Source organism: Fonsecaea multimorphosa (genome assembly GCF_000836435.1).
Source record: "Fonsecaea multimorphosa CBS 102226 unplaced genomic scaffold supercont1.15, whole genome shotgun sequence".
Classification (NCBI taxonomy): domain Eukaryota; kingdom Fungi; phylum Ascomycota; class Eurotiomycetes; order Chaetothyriales; family Herpotrichiellaceae; genus Fonsecaea; species Fonsecaea multimorphosa.
In genome coordinates this window covers 377,806-396,988 of record NW_015971649.1, presented here as the reverse complement: position 1 = coordinate 396,988, position 19,183 = coordinate 377,806, and the positions used below count along the sequence as shown (strand labels likewise).

Sequence of the window (19,183 nt, the reverse complement as noted above, 5' to 3'; positions counted from 1 at the left end):
GACAAGTCCGGAATCGCTTGACTCCATCCGTTCATTGTGTGGACCTTTTGATTCAAATCTAACGAATGCTATGCTCTCAGTGCAAGCCAGCCTACATAGTTGGCCAGCTTCCCGTGCTCGCAGGTGTATGCATTTACGTAGCTGTGATGGTATCTAGCTACAAGAAAAGCCATGGCATCTTTGTGCACGATGATGATGACCTTTCTAGTCAGTGAGTGTTGCTGCCACATCTGTACAGCCTTGTCTGCATATGTCCAGCCGACTATGACAGGTCATTGGGAGACTAGATCCTTCGTACATGAGTCTCTGATGTCAAGCAGATCCCGCCGCCCATGCGCCAGTCAATTATCCTTTGATACCCCAACCAACCACCCTCTTCTTCGCTCCGGACTCTTCTTTACCCGCCATCTCTCTCTCCTCACTCTCCGTATGCGTGTGCGACAAGCGTCGTGATCGGTATTCCCGGGTTGGGCCACTTTCACGCTCGCGTGCTGTTGGTTCGCCTTCGGCTGCGCTTTTCACGTTCCTCAGCCGGCACCATCTCTTCCAACAACTTGATGGCTTTCTCGACTCTGGCTTTGGCAGCCTCCATCTCCGCCTGCAACTGCTCCTCGTTATACCCGTTCTCTTCCTTGATCCACCAGGGCGCAGTGTTGATCGTGGTGCGCAGGAGAAGCACAGCTTGGTGGAACTCGGCCGTCCCAAACTCGAAACACTTGTCCACGGCATTTCCGACCGACGATGGCGGTGGGATCTTTTGCGTCAAGTTTTCCGGCAAGGCTTCGCGATTCTTCAACTCGGACAAGAACACGGCGTACTTTTTGATTGGCCACTCCTCCTGGTCATTTTGCATGTTCATGGCGAATTCCTCTTCCTTGGGGAAAAAGCCCGCAAACTCGAAGTCGATGATGGCCGAGAGCTTGACGTTGCCCGATCCGTCGGGCGAGACGAGGACGTTGCGGGTCGAAAGATCATCGTGTGTGAACACCATGGGCTCAATTCCATAGCGAAACAAGGGGAGCTTGGGGAGAGTGTTGTCAGCCATGCGCTTCACCAACTCGTGGACCTCGTCCGAGGTGTGATTGTACAGCTTCCCATCCTTGAGCCGCTTCAGTGAGTTTTTGAGCACGAAGGCATGATACTTCTCTGAAGTGGTCAAGGGAGATGGTGGACAATTGTTGGTTATCAACCCATCAATATGAACCTCGAACCCTGGTAGAATGGCTTTGTCGAAAAGAACGGCTGCAGGCTGGGGAGTGGAGTTGCTCCCAACAATTCGCAAATTGCCTACCGCCTTTGCTGGGGGCATGTTCTTCCGCCATGTAGCCACATGTACAGCGATTTGACGCATCAACTCATCCCCGGCATCACCCATCAAGTCATTTGGATTGATCGGCCTTCCTGGTTCGCGCGTCATCAGAATCCAGCCTTGTCCCTCGGTGTCCTTGCGAGCATCCTCAATCGGGGTCCCGTCCTCTTTGATCGCCAGCACTGGAATGTTCTTTGGTTCCGTGTCTCTGAAACCGCGGGGATATTGAGGTGTCCTGACCCTCTTGCCATCGTCGGACCAAGCGAGCAATTTTGGCGCCGGGATGGATGGACAGTGCTTTTCCAGGAGGAGAAGGCAGGCTACCTCGTTCTGGACTTTGTTTCGTCCAAAGGGATGGCCGGCTATCTTGAGCACCAGAAAAGAGGACTGAACCTCGGTGGTTGTTTTTGTCACTTCGACTTCATTTCCGTTCCACTCTGGTCGGAGAGTGCGAACTGGCTCGGTGAGATTCATAAAGTAGATCCGGTTGTTGAAGGACTTTCCTGACGGCAGGTGCTCGATGACCATGTGCTCGCGCTTGACAAAAGGAAGACATCTTTCCACCACTGTCTTGATCTTTTCGTCGGAGAAGTAGACGTCGTAGTTTGGATTAGAGCGAGGGGTGGCTCGGTCCATGTTTTGGCTGAGGTCGAGAGAGCTTTGTCGCAGCTGGAACTCTGGTAATTTATGATATAAAGAGATGACTTGATGATTGGTAGAGCTGTAATTGTTGCAGCGAGATCGATCAGCAGAAGGAGGGACGAAGAGTGCAATGCGCCAACCGTCAACCATCAACCATCAACCATGAGGAGTTTATATCCTGAGGTAGGCGCCCAATGTTGATTGCATCTTCCGATGACAGTTGACAGTGATAACGGTAAAGTCGGAGACGATGATTCCGTACCTAGGTATTTGTACTGGTGATGGTGATGATAGAGTGACAGTCTGCCGGACCATAGTCACTTCCAGTCACTGCCGACCATAGCGCTACCGGACCCGCGCTTGACCGGCAAAGGAGGATGCTGTCACTCATGAGTGGTTGAGAAGACGTGAATTTCGAAGGATTTGGGCACAGTTGCGACTCATCTGAGAGAAAGATGTCTCGGTGCATGGAGTGGTGGTGACTGCGGAGGCCATTCTATACCGGCGCTTTACCGCGACCTCTTCCAGTCAGTGCCCATTCTCCCCTTTGTGCCAATTTTCTCCCAACACATCCATCTTCTCCTTTGAAGTTCCACACTGTCTGCCTTCACTTACCTTCAGTCATTCAATCCTGCACTTAAAGAGATGCACCACAGCGGGACGTGGGAAATGCATCGATTGCTCCCCCAAGCTGCCTCCGAGATCAAACGACAGATCCTTTGTTTGTGTTTTGACTCATTTCCGCAACACTCTGGACCGGTCTGTCCAAACCAAGAGGAGGTGCTGAAAAATACCGAGGTTTACGTACCAACTTACATTCAGAAGTAGGTTGATGAGGATATTTCTAGCTCTGGAAGTTCATGCAGCAACTGTCTGCGTGACGACAATAACTGGGCGACTTACCCACGACGTGCTTTGCGCTTGGTTTGCGAGCATCCTCTCTGGACAAATTTACCCATGGCGACTGCGAAATCAATAGTACTCGTTGTTGGTTATGAAAAGTCGACTCCAATGCCTCTTGAGACTTCTGAGCTTTGTCACCGGCGGCCCATTGCGAATCTATGCCTCTGCTCAGCCATGCACATTAATGCTCTGTCACACATCCCATGAACTGGCTGAAGGGCCAATTTCTATCTACGGCGAGCCAATACCGTCAAGCCGAAACAAGATCTTGGAAGCACCATTAGTTCCCCGCTAAGCAGGGATGGTAAGCGAGCATGGCCCAGGATCAACAGTTCGCCCAATCTCTTTCGAGCCATGCCAAGTTGTGAGGAGACGAGAAAGGGGTCAAACTCTGGGGCAACTTCATCGACCTCGCCGGCGACCTCTGTTGTTCACGCCCTTGGTTCCCTGCTCTTTGCGTTACCACTAAACTAAGCTTTGGCCCGTTCGCAGTGATATGTCTTGGCTAACGTCTGCGGCCTTTGTTTCAGGGAAATGGGCTTCTCTAGGGCACGACACCATGTTGCCATGTGGCTGAAATGCCCCTTTTCTGACCTGCCACTGAAGCCGTTACTGTACTCTTTGGGATTTGCTTTTCCAAAATATCCGTATCCGAACAATTCGGAGGATGTTACTCCCTCGGCCTCTGCTACGATTTTTTCTTGAAATGGCTGTGATCGGTCTTGTCGGAAGACGCTTTTTCTGCTTCAGAATTGGTCACGATACGAGGTACAGCGGTCTACCGGGTGGTGGCACTATATCTGAAGAGCCGCACAGCCATGCCGTTTTAAGCACCATCACATCTTACTCTGTCGATTAATTTGTCAAGACCTTACTTGCCAGGCTAAAGACCCACTAACCTTGACCTTCTCAAACGCACCGGCTCAGACCATTTGGACAAGATCGGTCAACCATAACATGACCGAATCCAGCCAGAGCTCAGAATGATTCCATATCAGCGATCTCACCAAATCTTCGGGCACGGTGAAAACAGGCATACGCACTGTGGGTGCTGCTTTCAACATCCTGTCGGGCCGCTACTCGTGCTGAGGCAGTGAGGTAAGTGGATAGGCTGATCACCTACCTCGTACTCAACCCTGTGAATCCCAGAAAACGTGGTTGGGCCTCGCGTGAGCCAAACCTTGCTAAACCGCCAAGGCAATAACAGTGCATAAGGCGCGCAAAACGCAATTTCAGGAGCAGTTGGGCTGAATTGAGCCGCTTCGCCGATCGGATAACGTGCAGAGAGACCTCGCATGGCCGTGTCCGTGCCTCAAATCTCTTTCGCTTCCTCACTCCCACAAATCTTTCAATCTCAGATTCCGTGAATCGGTGGCCAGTAGCTTCCATTTCCTGGAGAGAACGAGAGTTCTTTCCAAAGACCTCATCGAACCACTGACAGATAGAACCTGCCACAGACGTGGCTAATTCCACGAACCTTTGAGCACAATGTCGCTCTGCCAGAATGGAGCCCCTCCGATGTTTCTGTCTTGGTCCAATGTCACCGTCACTACCGATCAACAGGCCATCAGCAGGGGAATTCAGGTCTCGATGGGAACTCCACCTCAGATAGTTTCCCTCAGGCCAAGTACCGCCGACGACAACCTATACGTCGTGAACAAAGCACAGTGCGCGCCTCAGTACAATGACTCGTGTATCGGCCAATTCGGTGGTGTCTTCGACTATTCAACTTCAAAAAGCTTTCTCCAGGTTGCGGAAGGTCAATGGAACGGCACTGACGAGGGAAACCCCAATCAGTTGTCCTTTGTCTACTTCAACGACGTCTTAACCTTTGGAAATGCTTCTGTCGATGGGTTTCCTGCCAGCTACGATGAACCTGGCTATGGTGGCCAAGGCGTCATGCCTCTTGGATCCAGCTCGGACTTTTTGCGGGTCGCTATGGAGAGCGGCGCTGTACCATCCACCGTCTTTGGGCTTTGGACCGGCTCTCGCTCTACCGCCAATCCCGTCGACGGTTCTCTGGTTGTTGGCGGCTACGACACTACCCGGATCAACGGCACCTTGACGACTTTCAACTCTTTGGAGCAGTGCGAGATGTGTGTCATTATCACCAGCCTTGCCTATGAAGACGAAACGGGCTCGACAAGTCTCTTCTCCAACTCGTCTGAATCTCTTCAGGTCAACCTTCAACCCTCCGAACGTTCGCTGAATGTGCCACAGAATGTGTGGGAGAACTTCCAAAAAGCGACCAACGGCATCCTTCTCAACGCCTCGTACCTATCATACCCATCCACTGCTGTGCCGACTGGCCAACTAGTCGTCACGCTGCAAAATGGATATAAAACGACCATCCCTGCAGAGGAACTGTTCTATTACCCTCGAGGGTACAATGACGACGGCCAATACACAGTCATCGACAACACCTACCAAATCGCTACGCTTTTCAACGCTTCTAATGATGGTTACGTCCTAAACTGGGGAATTCCTTTCATGACCATGAACTACGTGATTGGGGACTACAAGCGATCTCAGTTCAAGATGGCTCCAGCAATCCGAACGAACTTTGAAAACCAAGGTGGTGGCTACGCGCTCAAGGCGTCCTGTGATCCAGTGGCAACTGCCACGGCATCATCCACCAGCTCTATCATTGTAAGCACTTCCACTGCTGGCGCAACAACCAGTTCAGCCTCGGCATCCAAAGATAGCAGCAGCAACAACAAAAATATCGGGCCCATTGTCGGCGGTGTGGTAGGCGGGGTCCTTGGTCTTATTCTTATTGTTGGCGGACTCGCATTACTCTTCTACCGCAGCCGGCGCCGCAGGAATATCCCTGGAGCCGCAGGTGAGCATGGCCAGCCCACTATGACTACGCCAATGATGGGCGACGGCAACGCCGCCCAGAACGCAGGCTCAGCCGCGGACCGCCACTCTCATTGGACGGCGATGTCACCGACAGAAGCACGCAGCGAATTGAATGGGAGTGAGAAAATGAACGGAACGACCGCGAGTGTAAATCAGTGGCTATCGAGTCAAGGAAGCGATGTACGTCTCAGCCCCTGTGACCTCTAGTCATGTTCGTTACTGTTTTTTGAAGACAAATGTGTGCTAATACATTGACCGATAGACTCAAACCGTCGTGAGCTCCAATTCTCCCAATGTTGGTGCGACCCTGGGATATAACATGGGCTCACCGCAGGCAACTTCGCCGCAAATGGGGACGATGGACCGACCCTTTGAGATGCCAGCTCAAACGTGGGATAGTCGATAGAGAGAGTCTATCTTCCTCTCATTCTCTTGCGCTGGCCCGACACTCTCTACCGCAGTCAGTTCGCCTTGCTCGGCTACTTTGGCAAGGCGATGTTGCCATACCTTCCCGAAGCAATGTCCTCGCCACAGGATAGTCTCTCTACTCAGCAGTAGAGCAACTGCATTCCGTCTCCTAAGCGTCGATCTTCGTTGACTCAGTCACACTCCAGAAACCCTGTCTTTACACATCCGCTTCGACATCTCACGATCTTATGATAAGCAGCACTGGTTCGCCCTGTCATTAATTATCCCACATTTCGACCGCTACTGGCCAGACTACACTGTTGGACAAAGCATCGCCAGCACAACGGCTGTTGCGCGAGTGTTTAAGGCTCTGATCTCTTCCTGATGTCGAACGACCCCCAATAGACGGGGCCAGTAAATACCTTCTGATCTTCGACACATAATGGACGAAAATGGGTACATGAGTTCTCCTGCAGACAAAGGCCAGCGCGTTTATTCTCATCCGTGACATCATCTCTCTGCACACATATTGCATATCATTCGATGTATGGAGGCTGAAGTCTACCCGCTGCAGTCCGGACCTCTGGAACTGTCGACTAGGACTGTCCCAGCATTTTCCTCTGTTCTTTCGTGATTGGCATTAAAAATGAACATATCTATTTAAAGCCCTGCGTGAGGGATACCAGTGGAAGCTGGGTAGAAGCATTATGGCTCAGGGTGGTACCACAAGGCTTCCTAAGTCTTCTAGTCCATATACCTCGTATTATATCAAATGGTTTTCCACATCGAGCTTTGATCATGGTTCTTCATCCTACGAGCCAAGCGCGGCTTACAAACATTTGCAGTGAGGAATGGTCCAGATTCCAGATGCACTCAGCCTAAAAGAGTCACACTGCAGCAACGTGCTGCTTTCCGCCCCCATGGGACGCCTCACGGGCTTCTGATCGTACGATTCGGCTCTCAACTACTAGAATCCAGGGGATGCGGCCGCTGCTTGAATCCTTCGTCGTTCGACCTAGCACCAACAAGCAGTCAATCCGCCAGCTGCTTTTCCTTTAGCAATCTATCCGCACGAGAGCTCCTCTCAACAGCGGACCTTGTTGCGGGTCAGTTACTTTGAATCAACTACATTGGACGGGGAAACAGCATATTAGTCCACCTGAGATTTCTTCTACTCTGGCTCGTGTTTCTGGGCAGCCACCGTACTCTTTGCCCGTTCCGCTGCTTACCTGTGGCTGCAAGAGAGACACATCTCACCGAATGGATGCTGGCCAACAAGCTGATTAGTGCCCCTTTTGTTTTCGGACCGATAGCCCCCCGTGCAACGCAACCAGTCGTGATTCGATATCACAAATTCCACTATCAAATACCCCATATTCCTTCGCTTCGGACGACACAGCTGCCAGCTTACATATATATTGCATCTTCTGCATCTATTTGGGAAGAGTAAAAAAAGGGTTTATCTGCAAACTTCTCAGGTGGATGCTGAAACCATGTGGCGGGTTATATCAGCAGTCCTAGCACTGCTGACAGCGGCAGCAGTGTACTTTGTCAACCTGGTCTACAAGAAACGAGCAGAGCTCGATGGACTGGTAAGTGTCTCGCATCTACTAATGCATATCACCGGACCATTCGGCGCCTTCCAAGTGGTGGGGGGGAGGGTTGCTATAGCAGACGCTGACGCCCCCTTTTGTCCAGCCACAACCGCCCATGGAAAGCCGGTTCTGGGGTCACTTGAAGATTGCAGGAGATTGCAAGAAGCTCTTCCCTCCGAATTGTCACGTCCAAAACTGGGGGAACTATATCAGGAAGAAATATGAGTTGGGCGGTAAGTTCTACCGGCCATGGAGTCTCGGCGTTCTCTGTGACAAAGGGCTGTACCGTGAGGTATTGCTTCAGTCTGTGAACCTATATCTACGCGTCTTCAATGTCAAATGCTGAGAACACATCCAACTCACAGATGTCTTCTACGTCGACTGGTGGCCACTGGGTCCCCGCTGGCTATTCGTTGCCGACCCGGAGGTTGCTTCCAAGTACTTGACAGCAGGGCAATCGCTGCCGAAATCGCGACTGACGACCGACTTTTTGACAAAACTCCTCGGCGCCAACAACATGGTCGGCTTGGAAGGCCAGGCCTGGAAGTCCCTCCGATCCATCTTCAACCCAGGCTTCTCCGCAAGCCACCTGATCACTTTGGTCCCTTACGTGGTCGACTCCAGCCTCGTGTTCCTCGATCTGCTTCTCGAAAAGGCCAAATCCAACGAGCTCGTGGAACTCGACCCTCTGTCCATAGGATTTGCCATTGACATCATTGGCAAAGTGGTCATGGACTCGGACTTTGACAGCCAGAAACGTCCACACCCGATCGTCACCACGTTTCGAAAACAGGTGCAGATGATGCCGAACGCCGCCAGTATCGGACCGCTTGACGACATCAATCTCATCCGTCCCATCCGACTTTGGTGGAATGCAAGGAAACTTGACGCCCTGCTGGGTGCCGAGATCGATAAGAAGATAGCTGCCCGGAAGACCTCACAGGGTACCAATGGTGCCAGTGATGTGGAAAAGCCCAAGAAAGACCGCAAGCGCTCGATTGTGGACCTTGCTCTCGACGCGTACGAGAAGGAGGTCGCAGCGGCCGCCAAAGGAGGTGGTAGTGGCGGCATGACGAGCTCGTTCCGCACAATGGCAATCGACAGCATCAAAACTTTCATCTTCGCAGGCCACGACACCACCAGCGCGACCATCTCATACACCATGTACCTCGTACATCTGCACAAGCACGTCTACACCAAACTCGTCGCAGAGCTTGACGCGGTCTTCGGCCACGACGTCACGGCGTCCGAAATGGCCGAGCTGATCAAGTCCGACCCGCACAGCGTCAACAAACTCGAGTACCTCGGCGCCGTCATCAAAGAAGTGCTTCGCATCTTCCCCCCCGCCTCGACCATCCGCGAATTAAAACGTCCCAGCGAAATCTCCTCGGTAAAGGAGACGATCATCATCGATCCGTCAACGGGCAAAGAATGCCCCATGGTAGGGTTTGACATGTGGCCGGTCTCGCACATGATTCACCGCAACGAGGCATATTTCCCGGACCCCCTGAAATTCATTCCCGAGCGCTTCATCCCTGCGCTAACACCCTTTCCGGACTGCAAACTCCACACGCCGGCCGGGAAAGACGCGTGGCGGCCGTTCGAAAAGGGTCCCCGGAACTGCATCGGCCAGGAACTCGCCATGATGGAGGCCAAGGTCGTCCTCGCCCTGGTGATCAGAGAAGTGGACTTTACGGCGGAATACGACGGCGAGAAGATCGAGGAAGGGGATTGGAGGCCCGTGGAGACCAGGGATGAGTTCGCGGATGGCGTCAGTGGCGAGAAGAGGTTGACCGTGGAGGGACACAGACCGTATCAGGTGCTCTTGGGGGCGGCCAGGCCGAGTGCCGGGATGAGTGGGAGATTAAGCTTGAGGAAGGCGATGACGGAATCGAGGAATACGTAAGGGGGCAAGTCTTGGGTGAGGGTGGGAAATAGCAACAACTACTAGAGTTCGAACGAGGGATATCAGTCAGTCTACTTGATAGTACCTGTCTGTATACACAGCCTCGTCTGCCCGGCGATGCTGAGGATGTGCGAGTATGACGCCCGCCCCGCACCACAAAGCTGACCCTGGCAGCCAATCGAAGAAAGTACATTGTTAGAGCCTGTCTGTACCTCCCCAGGCGTTTTTCTCTTTCCTCGCCGCTTGCACGGTGGGAGGCGCGGTCACATGCGTGATCAGACTGATCCACCTGCAGCATCGATTCGATACCGGTGTTCCATATTGCAGGGCTTAAAAGGACGGCGCAGGCTGAGAGGGCAGGCGGTCACGAGGGTGCAGCCAACGAAAGTTCAACCCGGGCCGGGACTCTGAGATGACTATCCATCTACCTATCTAGGTAGCCACATTGGAGGAGGGGCAAACGGGTAATTATTTTCTTTTCTTCTCTTCACAACGTCGAAAAAAAGCAAGCGAGTGAGAAACGGCGAAGGTCCATGAGATTCGGTGACCGAGTTGAAGCAAGCCGCGCATCTCGATAGCCGGAGTTGCGAAATGAGGATGTAAACCGGGGGTGGGGTGGGCTTGAGAAAGAAAAGAGGGAAGAGATCAAAGAAGACGCAACACTTGTTTATTGGTTGCAGGATGGACAAAACACGGCGTAGCTTTTTGGCTCGTTTGGAGAAATGGTTTCATTTGTAGATGGGTTTGTATGAATTTTGGCCCCTGAACGGGGAAGTTTTAGCTCAGCCTCGTCACACGTGTCAGTGTCAGTGCCTCTCGAGGTCCCTGCACCACAACACACCACGTCTTTGCAAGCAGCTTGCAGGTGGCTGAGACTAAGTCCCTCAACTCGCTCATGGTTCATGGTTCCAACTATTTTCTCAGTGCACCTCGATTGACCTTCTTTCTGCCATTGAGCATTTATCGGGCGCAGTATCCACCATCGACGATGATATCAGTGCCGGTCGTGTACGAGCTGGCATCGCTTGCAAGGTAGACGTAGGCCCCCTTGAGTTCGGTGGCCTTGCCGTCACGGCCCATGGGGATCATGCTGTGCCACAGCGCTTGGATGTCCTGGGGCACAAAGTCCGAGAGACCGGTGTCGATGTAGCCGGGGGAGATGGAGTTGACGCGGGCGAAATCTCGCCATTCGTTGGCCAGCGAGCGGGCCATGTGGATGCAACCGGCTTTGGCGACGTTGTAGGAGGTCTACATATTCAATTAGTAAAATCACACACGAAAAAAGGTCATCAGAAACTGACCTGTTCTTGAGGATAGTTGGCAATGTGACCAGACATGGACGCGGTGATGATGAAGCTGCCGGTCTTGCGCTCGCGGAAATGCAGACCGACGGCTCGGGCGCAGTGGTAGACACCGTTCAAGTCGGTCTGGATGACCTCGTTCCACTTCTCAACGGGGGCGTCAAGGATGCCGCTGTCGGCGGTTCGACCGGCGTTGGCAATAAAGACATCGACCTTGCCAAAGTCCTTGATGACGTCTTGGACCAGCTTCTCCACCTCTTCGTAGCTGCCGACGTTGCACTTGTACGCCTTGGACTTGACGCCATACTTCTCCGAGAGCTCTTTGGCGTTCTTCTCACCTCCCTGCGGACGACTCGAGTAGGTGATGGCCACGTCGGCACCCATTTCCGCACATCCTCGGGCAGCTTCAGTACCAATACCGGTGGGTCCGGAGGCACCGGTGACGATGATGACCTTGCCCTTGAGGCTGAACAGGTCGTGGAGAGAGGTGGCGGAGGGCACCGAGATAGGCATTTTGGCGGATGGAGGGGGTTTCTCAATGGGTGATGGGTGCGGGGTACAGAGTATGGCAGAGGGGGTTGTAGGATGGTTGGCTTGTGATAAGGCGAGACGAGGTAGCAAGATCTGAAGAGGTCTTTCAAGACAAGTCTGAAGAGAATGAAGAGAAAGAAGAGAAGAAGGGAGCAAGTGAAAATTTGGAACAGTGACTGCAACCCGCAGCTGGTTAATATACGGCGAGTGTCTCTGGAGTCGCTGGAGCTGCTGGAGCTGCTTCGGTCAATTGGGCAACGAAGATTGGCTGATGACGTAAGGGCATTGACAGACGCACGGCCATTGCTTGACATTGCATTCAGCGCTTGTGCCTGGGCCCCATTCTTCGCTTTCGGAAATCCAGCTTCAACGGCCAACAGGTGCTTGGAGACCCCTTAAGAGTCTGTCCTGAGTCAGCTTTTCTCTTTCCGTGTATCGCGTGACTAATGGCTGCTTCTCTTAGATGAATGGTTTGATGCCGTAAGACTTGATCCGTGTCTGCCTCGAGGTTTGTACAGAATACATTTGCCAGATCCAGACCAACTGACGAACTGAGGACCTTAGCCCATCAGTTCCACACCGGAACTTGCTCAATAATGGCTAGAGAACCTTCTCTCGGCTCGGTGCAGATCCCGCAGCGAGCCACTAGTCCGTGGGGTTCAAAAGCCGAACACCTCCCCAACACTGAGCCCGACCACCCGAACGCTGGCCAAGGCAAACAAAGCCAGCACTAGATCCACGATCAGCAGCACCCCGTTGGCCATGAGATATCGTGGCATGAAAACTCGATACAGCATCAAATGCCGTCGCAGATGTCCTGCCCACATCGTCGTTGCCAGTTGGATGGTCGCATAGTACAGAGCGTGCTTAAGACAAGCCCCGAGCACGTCGTTCCATAACCCGCGTACACCTGCTTTGTCGACCGGTCTCTTCCATAGAACCGTCAATGGCACCGCTGCCGCGCAGATAATCTGAGCTCCAAAGGTATTGAGCACGACAAGAAGCGGAGACCAAGGATATTGAATCGTACGCAGCGGCACAAATGCCGAGTTCCATTGAATCGAGGCTAGGGTTGCCTGGTGTCCGGTCTTGAAGAAATGGTAGGAGCCCAGGATTGCGAGCATAATAGGGCCAATGCTGGATTTGGTGGCAGAGGTAATCATAAGTCCGTTGGTATCTAGGATCTCGAGGAGGCACAAGATCTGCCAGCTGAGAATAGCGATGGAATACTGACCCATGGGTGGCAGAAGCAGTGACACTGCAAGGACAAGGATCGGTATCATAATGAAGTGACGGCTGCCAAAGACGTTGGCATAGCCAAAGACAGCTAGCTGGGGCCGGCCACGGGCGCCAGATTCGTCCTTGGCAGTCGTCGCTTCGGTTATCGAGATATCGATACAGGGTTTTGCCCACACAAAGGTCCCTATCCCGACAGGAATTGCGATTGCCAGGGCACACCTGGCCAGCGTGATGTTGACTGTCTTGAGCGTCGCTGATGAGACTCGCTCCAGCAGCCAGTCCCCATTATCCGCAGCATCTACCGTCCAGTAGGCAGCAACGAGCAACAAGCCCATGCGGACACTGAAGCCAATCCAAAACCCGGCCGACCCTGCATACGATGCAGTGCCCTTGTAGAACGCCTTAATGATTTCCGGTATGATCAGAGCCACGGTGTAAGGGATGAGAAGCTGCCAGGGGGCCGAGATTGATGAGTTTGTCGAAGCATAAAAGCTGGAGCGACAGCCCGGCATTTGCTCTTCTCGACAAAGACGTGAAAATGACGCGGCTCGGGTGAGGAATACGAAGACGACGGATTGGTATGCGCCCAGTACTCGATCAGGTTTGGACGCTTGTCGTAATGACGAGACCAAGGAGACGATGCCGAATGAACTCAGGAAAAAGAGGAGGATGGTGTCTTCGTGGATGGTATAGGAGTTCGATGCGAATCCCGCCGATTGGGCCACACAGAAGACGAAAGCCAACCACCCCCATGCGGATGGCACATACGACTTTGGAGCGAAAAGGTGTTGACAAGACCAGAAGCAAGCGGCAACGACGCCTCCGATCCCTGCGCCGAAGATCAATCCCGCCGCCACAGTGAAGTGCGCAGGCAAGAAAAGTCCAGTCAGCGCGCCGAGCGCAGCGCCTGTCATGGAGCCCAGTCCAGCGCTCCTGAGCAGATGCACTGCGAGACCGGCTTTGTCTCCTTCCAAGAAGCAGGAAAACAGGAACAAAAACCCCAACCCGAGACCCGAAAGCAGAACACCAATCAACATATCTGTCAAGTTGAAATTGGCCCACAGTTGTCTGTACATGGATATCACCTCTCTATGCCAGTTGACAAGGGCATTATGTGATTCCTGCCACTTGCCGTGCGCCGTAGCATCTACTGCGTCGACCACATACTGGTTCTGCTTGGTGTATGCTTCTTGGGGCAGACCTAGGTCCCGCGAGCGCGTATAATACTTTTGATATCGTGAGATCTGACTCTGGACCAATTGCTCCACTCTGGCAAGATTTTCCCAGTCCGTCGTACCAGGCCCTGCAAAAGCTTCAGCAATTGGTTTGCCGAGGTTGTTGAAGGGGATGGGGAGGCCAAGGAGGATTGATAGAGTTGAGACCAGATCAATTTGGCCAACTGGGCGCTCCTTCGCTGTAGCCGGAGGCAAGCTGTCGGCCGCGTCGATGCGGCCGAAGCAAGGCTTCTTGGAATACATCCAAAGCGCTGCTTCGATCTCGTCATCGGATTCCCCACCATGGTCGCCCTTGGTGTCCATACCATGGTCGCCCATAATGACAAGGAGCGTTTTCTCGTCAATCTTCTCCATTATTTGCCGAATGACACCGTCCATTTGACGGAGCTTTTCGGCCATTGCCGGATGGTCAGGACCGTACCGGTGGCCTGCATGATCAACCCCAAGGAAGTGGCCGAAAATAACGTCCCACTGGACCGGCGTCTGGTCAAGCAAAGGCATAATATGCTCGATGACCCCATTGTCGACAGTATGCAGGTCCCACACGTTGAAAGAATCATACGGATGTGTCATATTCGGATGGAAATATCCAGGAAAGAGGGAATGCCATGTGTCATCTCCAAGTTGTACAATCGTCTTGCCGGCATCTTTCAGCTGAGAAATGATATTATCTTCTTCGATAGCTGTACCCGCAAAATTTGAACCAATATCGATAAATGTAGGAAGAGTACCAGTTGTCAAGCCCTTGAGACGTTGGAGGGTGCTAGTCGGAGGATCGGCGATAAATGGGAGCAGGATTGCATTGGCAGGGTTTGAAGCAGCGGTCTGGTGAAGAATGGGCAGATTGTCTAAATAGAACTTTTTCTGAGGTTCTGTATAGAAACGATGAGAAGGAATGGTGAAATCATATCGTAAAGCATCAATTATTATGACAACCGCCCGATCGAACGACTTTGGATGCCAGCATCCGCCAATTTCTCGAGAAGGCTTGTCAGATGGAAGTATGCCACATTCGGATTTGTTGTCCAACACCAATCTGGTGAGAAGAAAGCCTTTAGCAAAGAAGAGAATGCCAACAATATGTACAGTCCTAACTCAGTCAGCCGATGGCTTGAGCGCAGGCACAACGCGTTGCCTTTCACCACTCACATCAACCATAAGAGAAAGAGAGTGAGAAGGACATGGGTGACCTTGAAGCTGACTATCTTACGTCGATTACGCTCCTCTGCGGTCGGACTGAGAATTGGAGAGGCGTCTCCAGAAGTCCCAGCTTGGTGACCTGGGCCTGCATTGTCTACCATGGCCCTGTTTGCGGGATGACAGGCCACCCAAGGAAGGGATAGGTATGTTCAAGGCAACATGAGATTGAATAACATGGTAGAAGAGAACAGAAAGGTCGAGTGCTAACGCTGCCACATGCTGTTGGGTGTGTCTATCCTGCGGGTTCAGAATGGGCGCAGGTTGAAGGGCAGAAGGGGTTGGAGATGCAGTCGGAGAAAGTGACAGGAATGTCCACACAAGGAAACTATGGCGAGTCGAAAATAAGGTTTAGCGCTGTCGATCAATTGCTTGGCTTATGCAAGCAACATCCAGCGAGTTTAGAAATCCGCCTCGCCGCCTGCGCTACGGTCTGCGCAGCTTCCAGAAGCCTCGCCTCCTCTTTGCGCCTTCAATCTTGAGTCGGTCGTGCTTCATATTCCTGACTTTCACCTCCTGATTCTCTCACCCTACGCGCACGATGGAGGACCCACAAGTTGCCGTTGAGACACCCCAAGTCACATTCAAAAAAAGAAATCCCAAAGTCAAGTCCACCATTCGAAAGCGAGCCGCCACCCCTCCACAAGACGATGACTCGGATTCGGGCTTTTCATCATTCGAGGACGAGGAGGGAAGACAAATCAAGCGAAGGCGCAAGAATGCAGGCGTCACCGCATCGTCAAAGGCCAATCCTCAACCTCGCCAGAAGCCAGACGAAGAGGCCTCGGCCGCACCCGTGATCGCTGCAACGAACAGGGACGATGCCACCAAAGCATCGAATTGGTACGATGAAGATGACAACAAACAGTCTGATAAGTCTTCGTCCAAAGCGACAGACATAGCAGCTTCGGATGGAACATACAAAGGCGTAGCAAACTATCAGTCATTCATACAGAAGAATCCAGATCGAGCCCCGAAACAGGTCGGACCCGTCAAATCTTCAACCAACGTGAGGACGATCACCGTTACAGATTTTGCTCCCGACGTCTGTAAGGATTACAAGCAGACCGGGTTCTGTGGATTTGGAGACAACTGTAAATTCCTGCATGCACGTGAGGACTACAAGCAAGGTTGGCAGCTTGACCGAGATTGGGAAATCAGCACCAAAGGAAAGAATCCGGCCGCCAAAACTGTGGCATCTGCCAACCGCAACGCTCAATCAAAAGAGGAGGACGAAGACGATGAAAAGCTACTTGAGAGCATACCGTTTGCCTGCATTATCTGCAAAAAATCATATACAAACCCCATTGTCACGAAATGTGGCCATTACTTCTGTGAGGCATGCGCCCTGAAACGGTTTCGAAAAGATCCCTCGTGTGCTGCCTGCGGCTCAGGAACGGGAGGCGTATTCAATGTGGCCAAGAAGTTGAACCGGTTATTAGAAAGGAAACGGGAAAGAGAGAGGCAGAAGAAAGAGAATGTTGCTGAGGAAGAAGAGGGTGCAAAAGCTGCTTGAAGTGTTACGACAGCAGCACAAGGCTGGCGCCGACTTATGAATTGCTAGGGACCTACAGATACCGGATCCGCATTATCATACAGATTGATCAGATCAGATTATGTCTGATTTGATCAGGAATGGCCAATGCTTCGCTCTTACCATACTTACCTACCTAGTAGGTACAACCACATGCTTGCTACTTTTATTGGGTGCTGCAAATTGACGAGACTTTCCCCTGCTCCGCCGTAGCCACTCCCACCGCAATTCTGGTCGAATTTGTGATTGATCAACCACCATATCTCAACTCAAGTCATTTGTACACGGCACCGGATCTTGCTCCTCTTGCATTTGTTTAGCACTGGCATTCCCCACCTCCAGGGTCGCTGAGTTCGGGATTAAACTGTGCTGAGGAATCGAGAATCCGCTATCCGTTGCTAGAGCATGCCCCTCGCGTGATCACTGCCTCTTTTTCGCGACTTTGATCGAGATGTCGCCGTGGTCACTGCCCAGGTGGTGATATGAAGATCGCGACTCTACAGTTCTCTCCGCGGCTGGGGGAGGTCGCAGCCAACTTCAGCCGAGCGGAAAGTCTGCTGATGAGAGAAGAGAGAGAGGGTCTTCTAGAGGACGTCGACTTACTGGTCCTTCCCGAACTTGCATTCACCGGTGAGTCAGTCAGAGGCACCTGAGTAGAGATCCGTTTTCCAAGAGGAAGAGGTTGATAGGAGGGGCACATTGTCTCGCGTGGAGGAAAGATGGGCGTTGCTGTTCTGCACAGCCTACGCCGTTGGGGGCTAATTCGTGGTGGCAGGGTACAATCACCCATCCCTGGCAGCCATAGCACCATTTCTCGAGCCAACAGCGGCAGGACCTTCCACTCGATGGGCGGCCCGCACCGCTAAACGTCTGAAATGCACCGTGGCAGTGGGATACCCGGAGGCCGCCGAGGAAGGCAACTACAACACCATCTATGACCAACGGATCACCGCCGAAGAAACAGGCAAAATCGCCTACAATTCGCTCGTTTTTGTCAGCTCTACAGGGGACGTTGTTGCCCATTACCGCAAATCCTTCCTGTACTACACGGACGAAACATGGGCTCAAGAGGGCCAGGGGTTTTGGGCGGGTGTGCTGCCGATTGGCGGCAAGGGTCAGCAGGTCAAGGCGGCGGCGGGCATCTGCATGGACATCAACCCATATCGATTCGAGGCTCCGTGGACGGCGTATGAATTTGGCAATCACGCGCGCGAGGCTCGTGCAAAGGTGGTTGTCATTAGCATGGCTTGGATAACAAGGCTGGATGCCGAGGAGTTGTCGGGTCAGGTGATGGCCCCGGATGAGAACACCATCAACTACTGGATCGACAGGCTCACTCCCCTATTTGGTCCCCAAGGCGCACAGTCCGAGGCCTTTGTTGTCTGCGCCAACAGGGCCGGCGAGGAAGGCGTCAATCCGCGGATTGGCGAGGTCAGATACGCCGGCAGCAGCTGTGTAATGGGCATGACAAAGGATGGGCAAGTCCGGATCTGGGATATCCTTGGACGAGCTCAGGAAGGGATACTTATGGTGGACACGGACAGCGCCCCTGCGTACGCTGTCTCTCTCAAACAGGTCACAGAGCCGGTCCCGGGTGATGCCGGTGATGATGACAATCAACTATCAACGGCATGAACGCCAGACTGCTGAGATACCAGATGAAGACGACTGCTGTGGTATCCAATGTTTTCTCGCTGACAACTTCGGTGGGAATTCTCAGGTTCAAGACAAAAGGCGTCGGTGTTTGACATGGATTGATTGTGCGGCTGGCGGCAGGCGCAAGACACGGTGTTGAAGAATGGAGGGGCATGGGCAGTCCTCATGTTTCCATAACCCTCCGAAGCTAGGCCTTGTCCTCTACATAGACGGAGAATGGAGGGTCAGACATTTGATCACGAGATACAGTCAGACGGGGAATGGAGGGAAGAGCAGGCAGAGCTTGGTGCAGTTGCTGTGATGATGAAGCTGGCACCCACTGGCACATGTCAGATGCCATTTTCCCGGCCGCCGCCATTTGTTTTTCCGGCCCGCCAAGCCACCGGAGGACCTTTGCGCGGCGCTAAGCGGTATTGGGGCAAGCGGCTTCCTAGCGAGGGTGGCTCCCTTGCCGCCCTTCGCACCCACTTGGCACCTCAGCGAGTCACATGAACTGCATCTTCCCCCGTGACGCCGCCGCCTGTCGCTTGTCGTTGTTTCCCTCTGCAAAGAGGCTCGAGTATCTGAACCTGAATGCTGTAATTCCAGTCCGACTGCCACAACCACAACTCGTCAACTCTTCGCAACCCGTGGCGCCCCTGGGCCCGTGTCGTCTCTTTGTGAAAATCAGATTCGCCTCCAAGAAAACCCTAGTTCACGGTCTTGCGACTGTGATTTTCTCTCCGTGCTGGTGAGTTCAATTTCAAGTCACCTGATGGCACCTGATCTCCTTCAACACCAAGTCCCGCTGCGCAATCTGCGGGTTGGCGCAGCTTCATCATGATGTCGTCCTTGACCGGGTCTCGCGAGGTCGGCGCCCACTGCG

General features: G+C 52.9%; 7 protein-coding genes across 7 annotated transcripts; 4 read left to right on the top strand and 3 right to left on the bottom strand.

Annotated features, from left to right (window-relative positions):
* Positions 1 to 478: 478 nt before the first annotated feature.
* Positions 479 to 1,945, bottom strand: Z520_07505 (uncharacterized protein; the record flags this gene model as incomplete). The annotated part of the gene is made up of 1 exon (XM_016778002.1): positions 479 to 1,945. One exon carries the CDS (start codon positions 1,943 to 1,945, stop codon positions 479 to 481), a length of 1,467 nt encoding a protein of 488 aa, XP_016630908.1.
* A 2,397-nt stretch (positions 1,946 to 4,342) lies between these two features.
* On the top strand, positions 4,343 to 6,122 carry Z520_07504 (uncharacterized protein; the record flags this gene model as incomplete). Its single annotated transcript, XM_016778001.1, has 2 exons — positions 4,343 to 5,896; positions 5,979 to 6,122. The coding sequence occupies 2 exons, from the start codon at positions 4,343 to 4,345 to the stop codon at positions 6,120 to 6,122; spliced, it is 1,698 nt and encodes a 565-aa protein (XP_016630907.1).
* Positions 6,123 to 7,834: 1,712 nt separating this feature from the next.
* Z520_07503 (uncharacterized protein) lies at positions 7,835 to 9,625 on the top strand (the record flags this gene model as incomplete). Its single annotated transcript, XM_016778000.1, has 2 exons — positions 7,835 to 7,952; positions 8,085 to 9,625. The coding sequence occupies 2 exons, from the start codon at positions 7,835 to 7,837 to the stop codon at positions 9,623 to 9,625; spliced, it is 1,659 nt and encodes a 552-aa protein (XP_016630906.1).
* A 960-nt stretch (positions 9,626 to 10,585) lies between these two features.
* On the bottom strand, positions 10,586 to 11,439 carry Z520_07502 (uncharacterized protein; the record flags this gene model as incomplete). The annotated part of the gene is made up of 2 exons (XM_016777999.1): positions 10,586 to 10,873; positions 10,927 to 11,439. 2 exons carry the CDS (start codon positions 11,437 to 11,439, stop codon positions 10,586 to 10,588), a joined length of 801 nt encoding a protein of 266 aa, XP_016630905.1.
* Positions 11,440 to 12,116: 677 nt separating this feature from the next.
* On the bottom strand, positions 12,117 to 15,232 carry Z520_07501 (uncharacterized protein; the record flags this gene model as incomplete). The annotated part of the gene is made up of 2 exons (XM_016777998.1): positions 12,117 to 15,021; positions 15,081 to 15,232. 2 exons carry the CDS (start codon positions 15,230 to 15,232, stop codon positions 12,117 to 12,119), a joined length of 3,057 nt encoding a protein of 1,018 aa, XP_016630904.1.
* A 437-nt stretch (positions 15,233 to 15,669) lies between these two features.
* On the top strand, positions 15,670 to 16,644 carry Z520_07500 (uncharacterized protein; the record flags this gene model as incomplete). Its single annotated transcript, XM_016777997.1, has 1 exon — positions 15,670 to 16,644. The coding sequence occupies one exon, from the start codon at positions 15,670 to 15,672 to the stop codon at positions 16,642 to 16,644; it is 975 nt and encodes a 324-aa protein (XP_016630903.1).
* Positions 16,645 to 17,144: 500 nt separating this feature from the next.
* Positions 17,145 to 18,297, top strand: Z520_07499 (uncharacterized protein; the record flags this gene model as incomplete). The annotated part of the gene is made up of 2 exons (XM_016777996.1): positions 17,145 to 17,292; positions 17,438 to 18,297. 2 exons carry the CDS (start codon positions 17,145 to 17,147, stop codon positions 18,295 to 18,297), a joined length of 1,008 nt encoding a protein of 335 aa, XP_016630902.1.
* Positions 18,298 to 19,183: the final 886 nt, after the last annotated feature.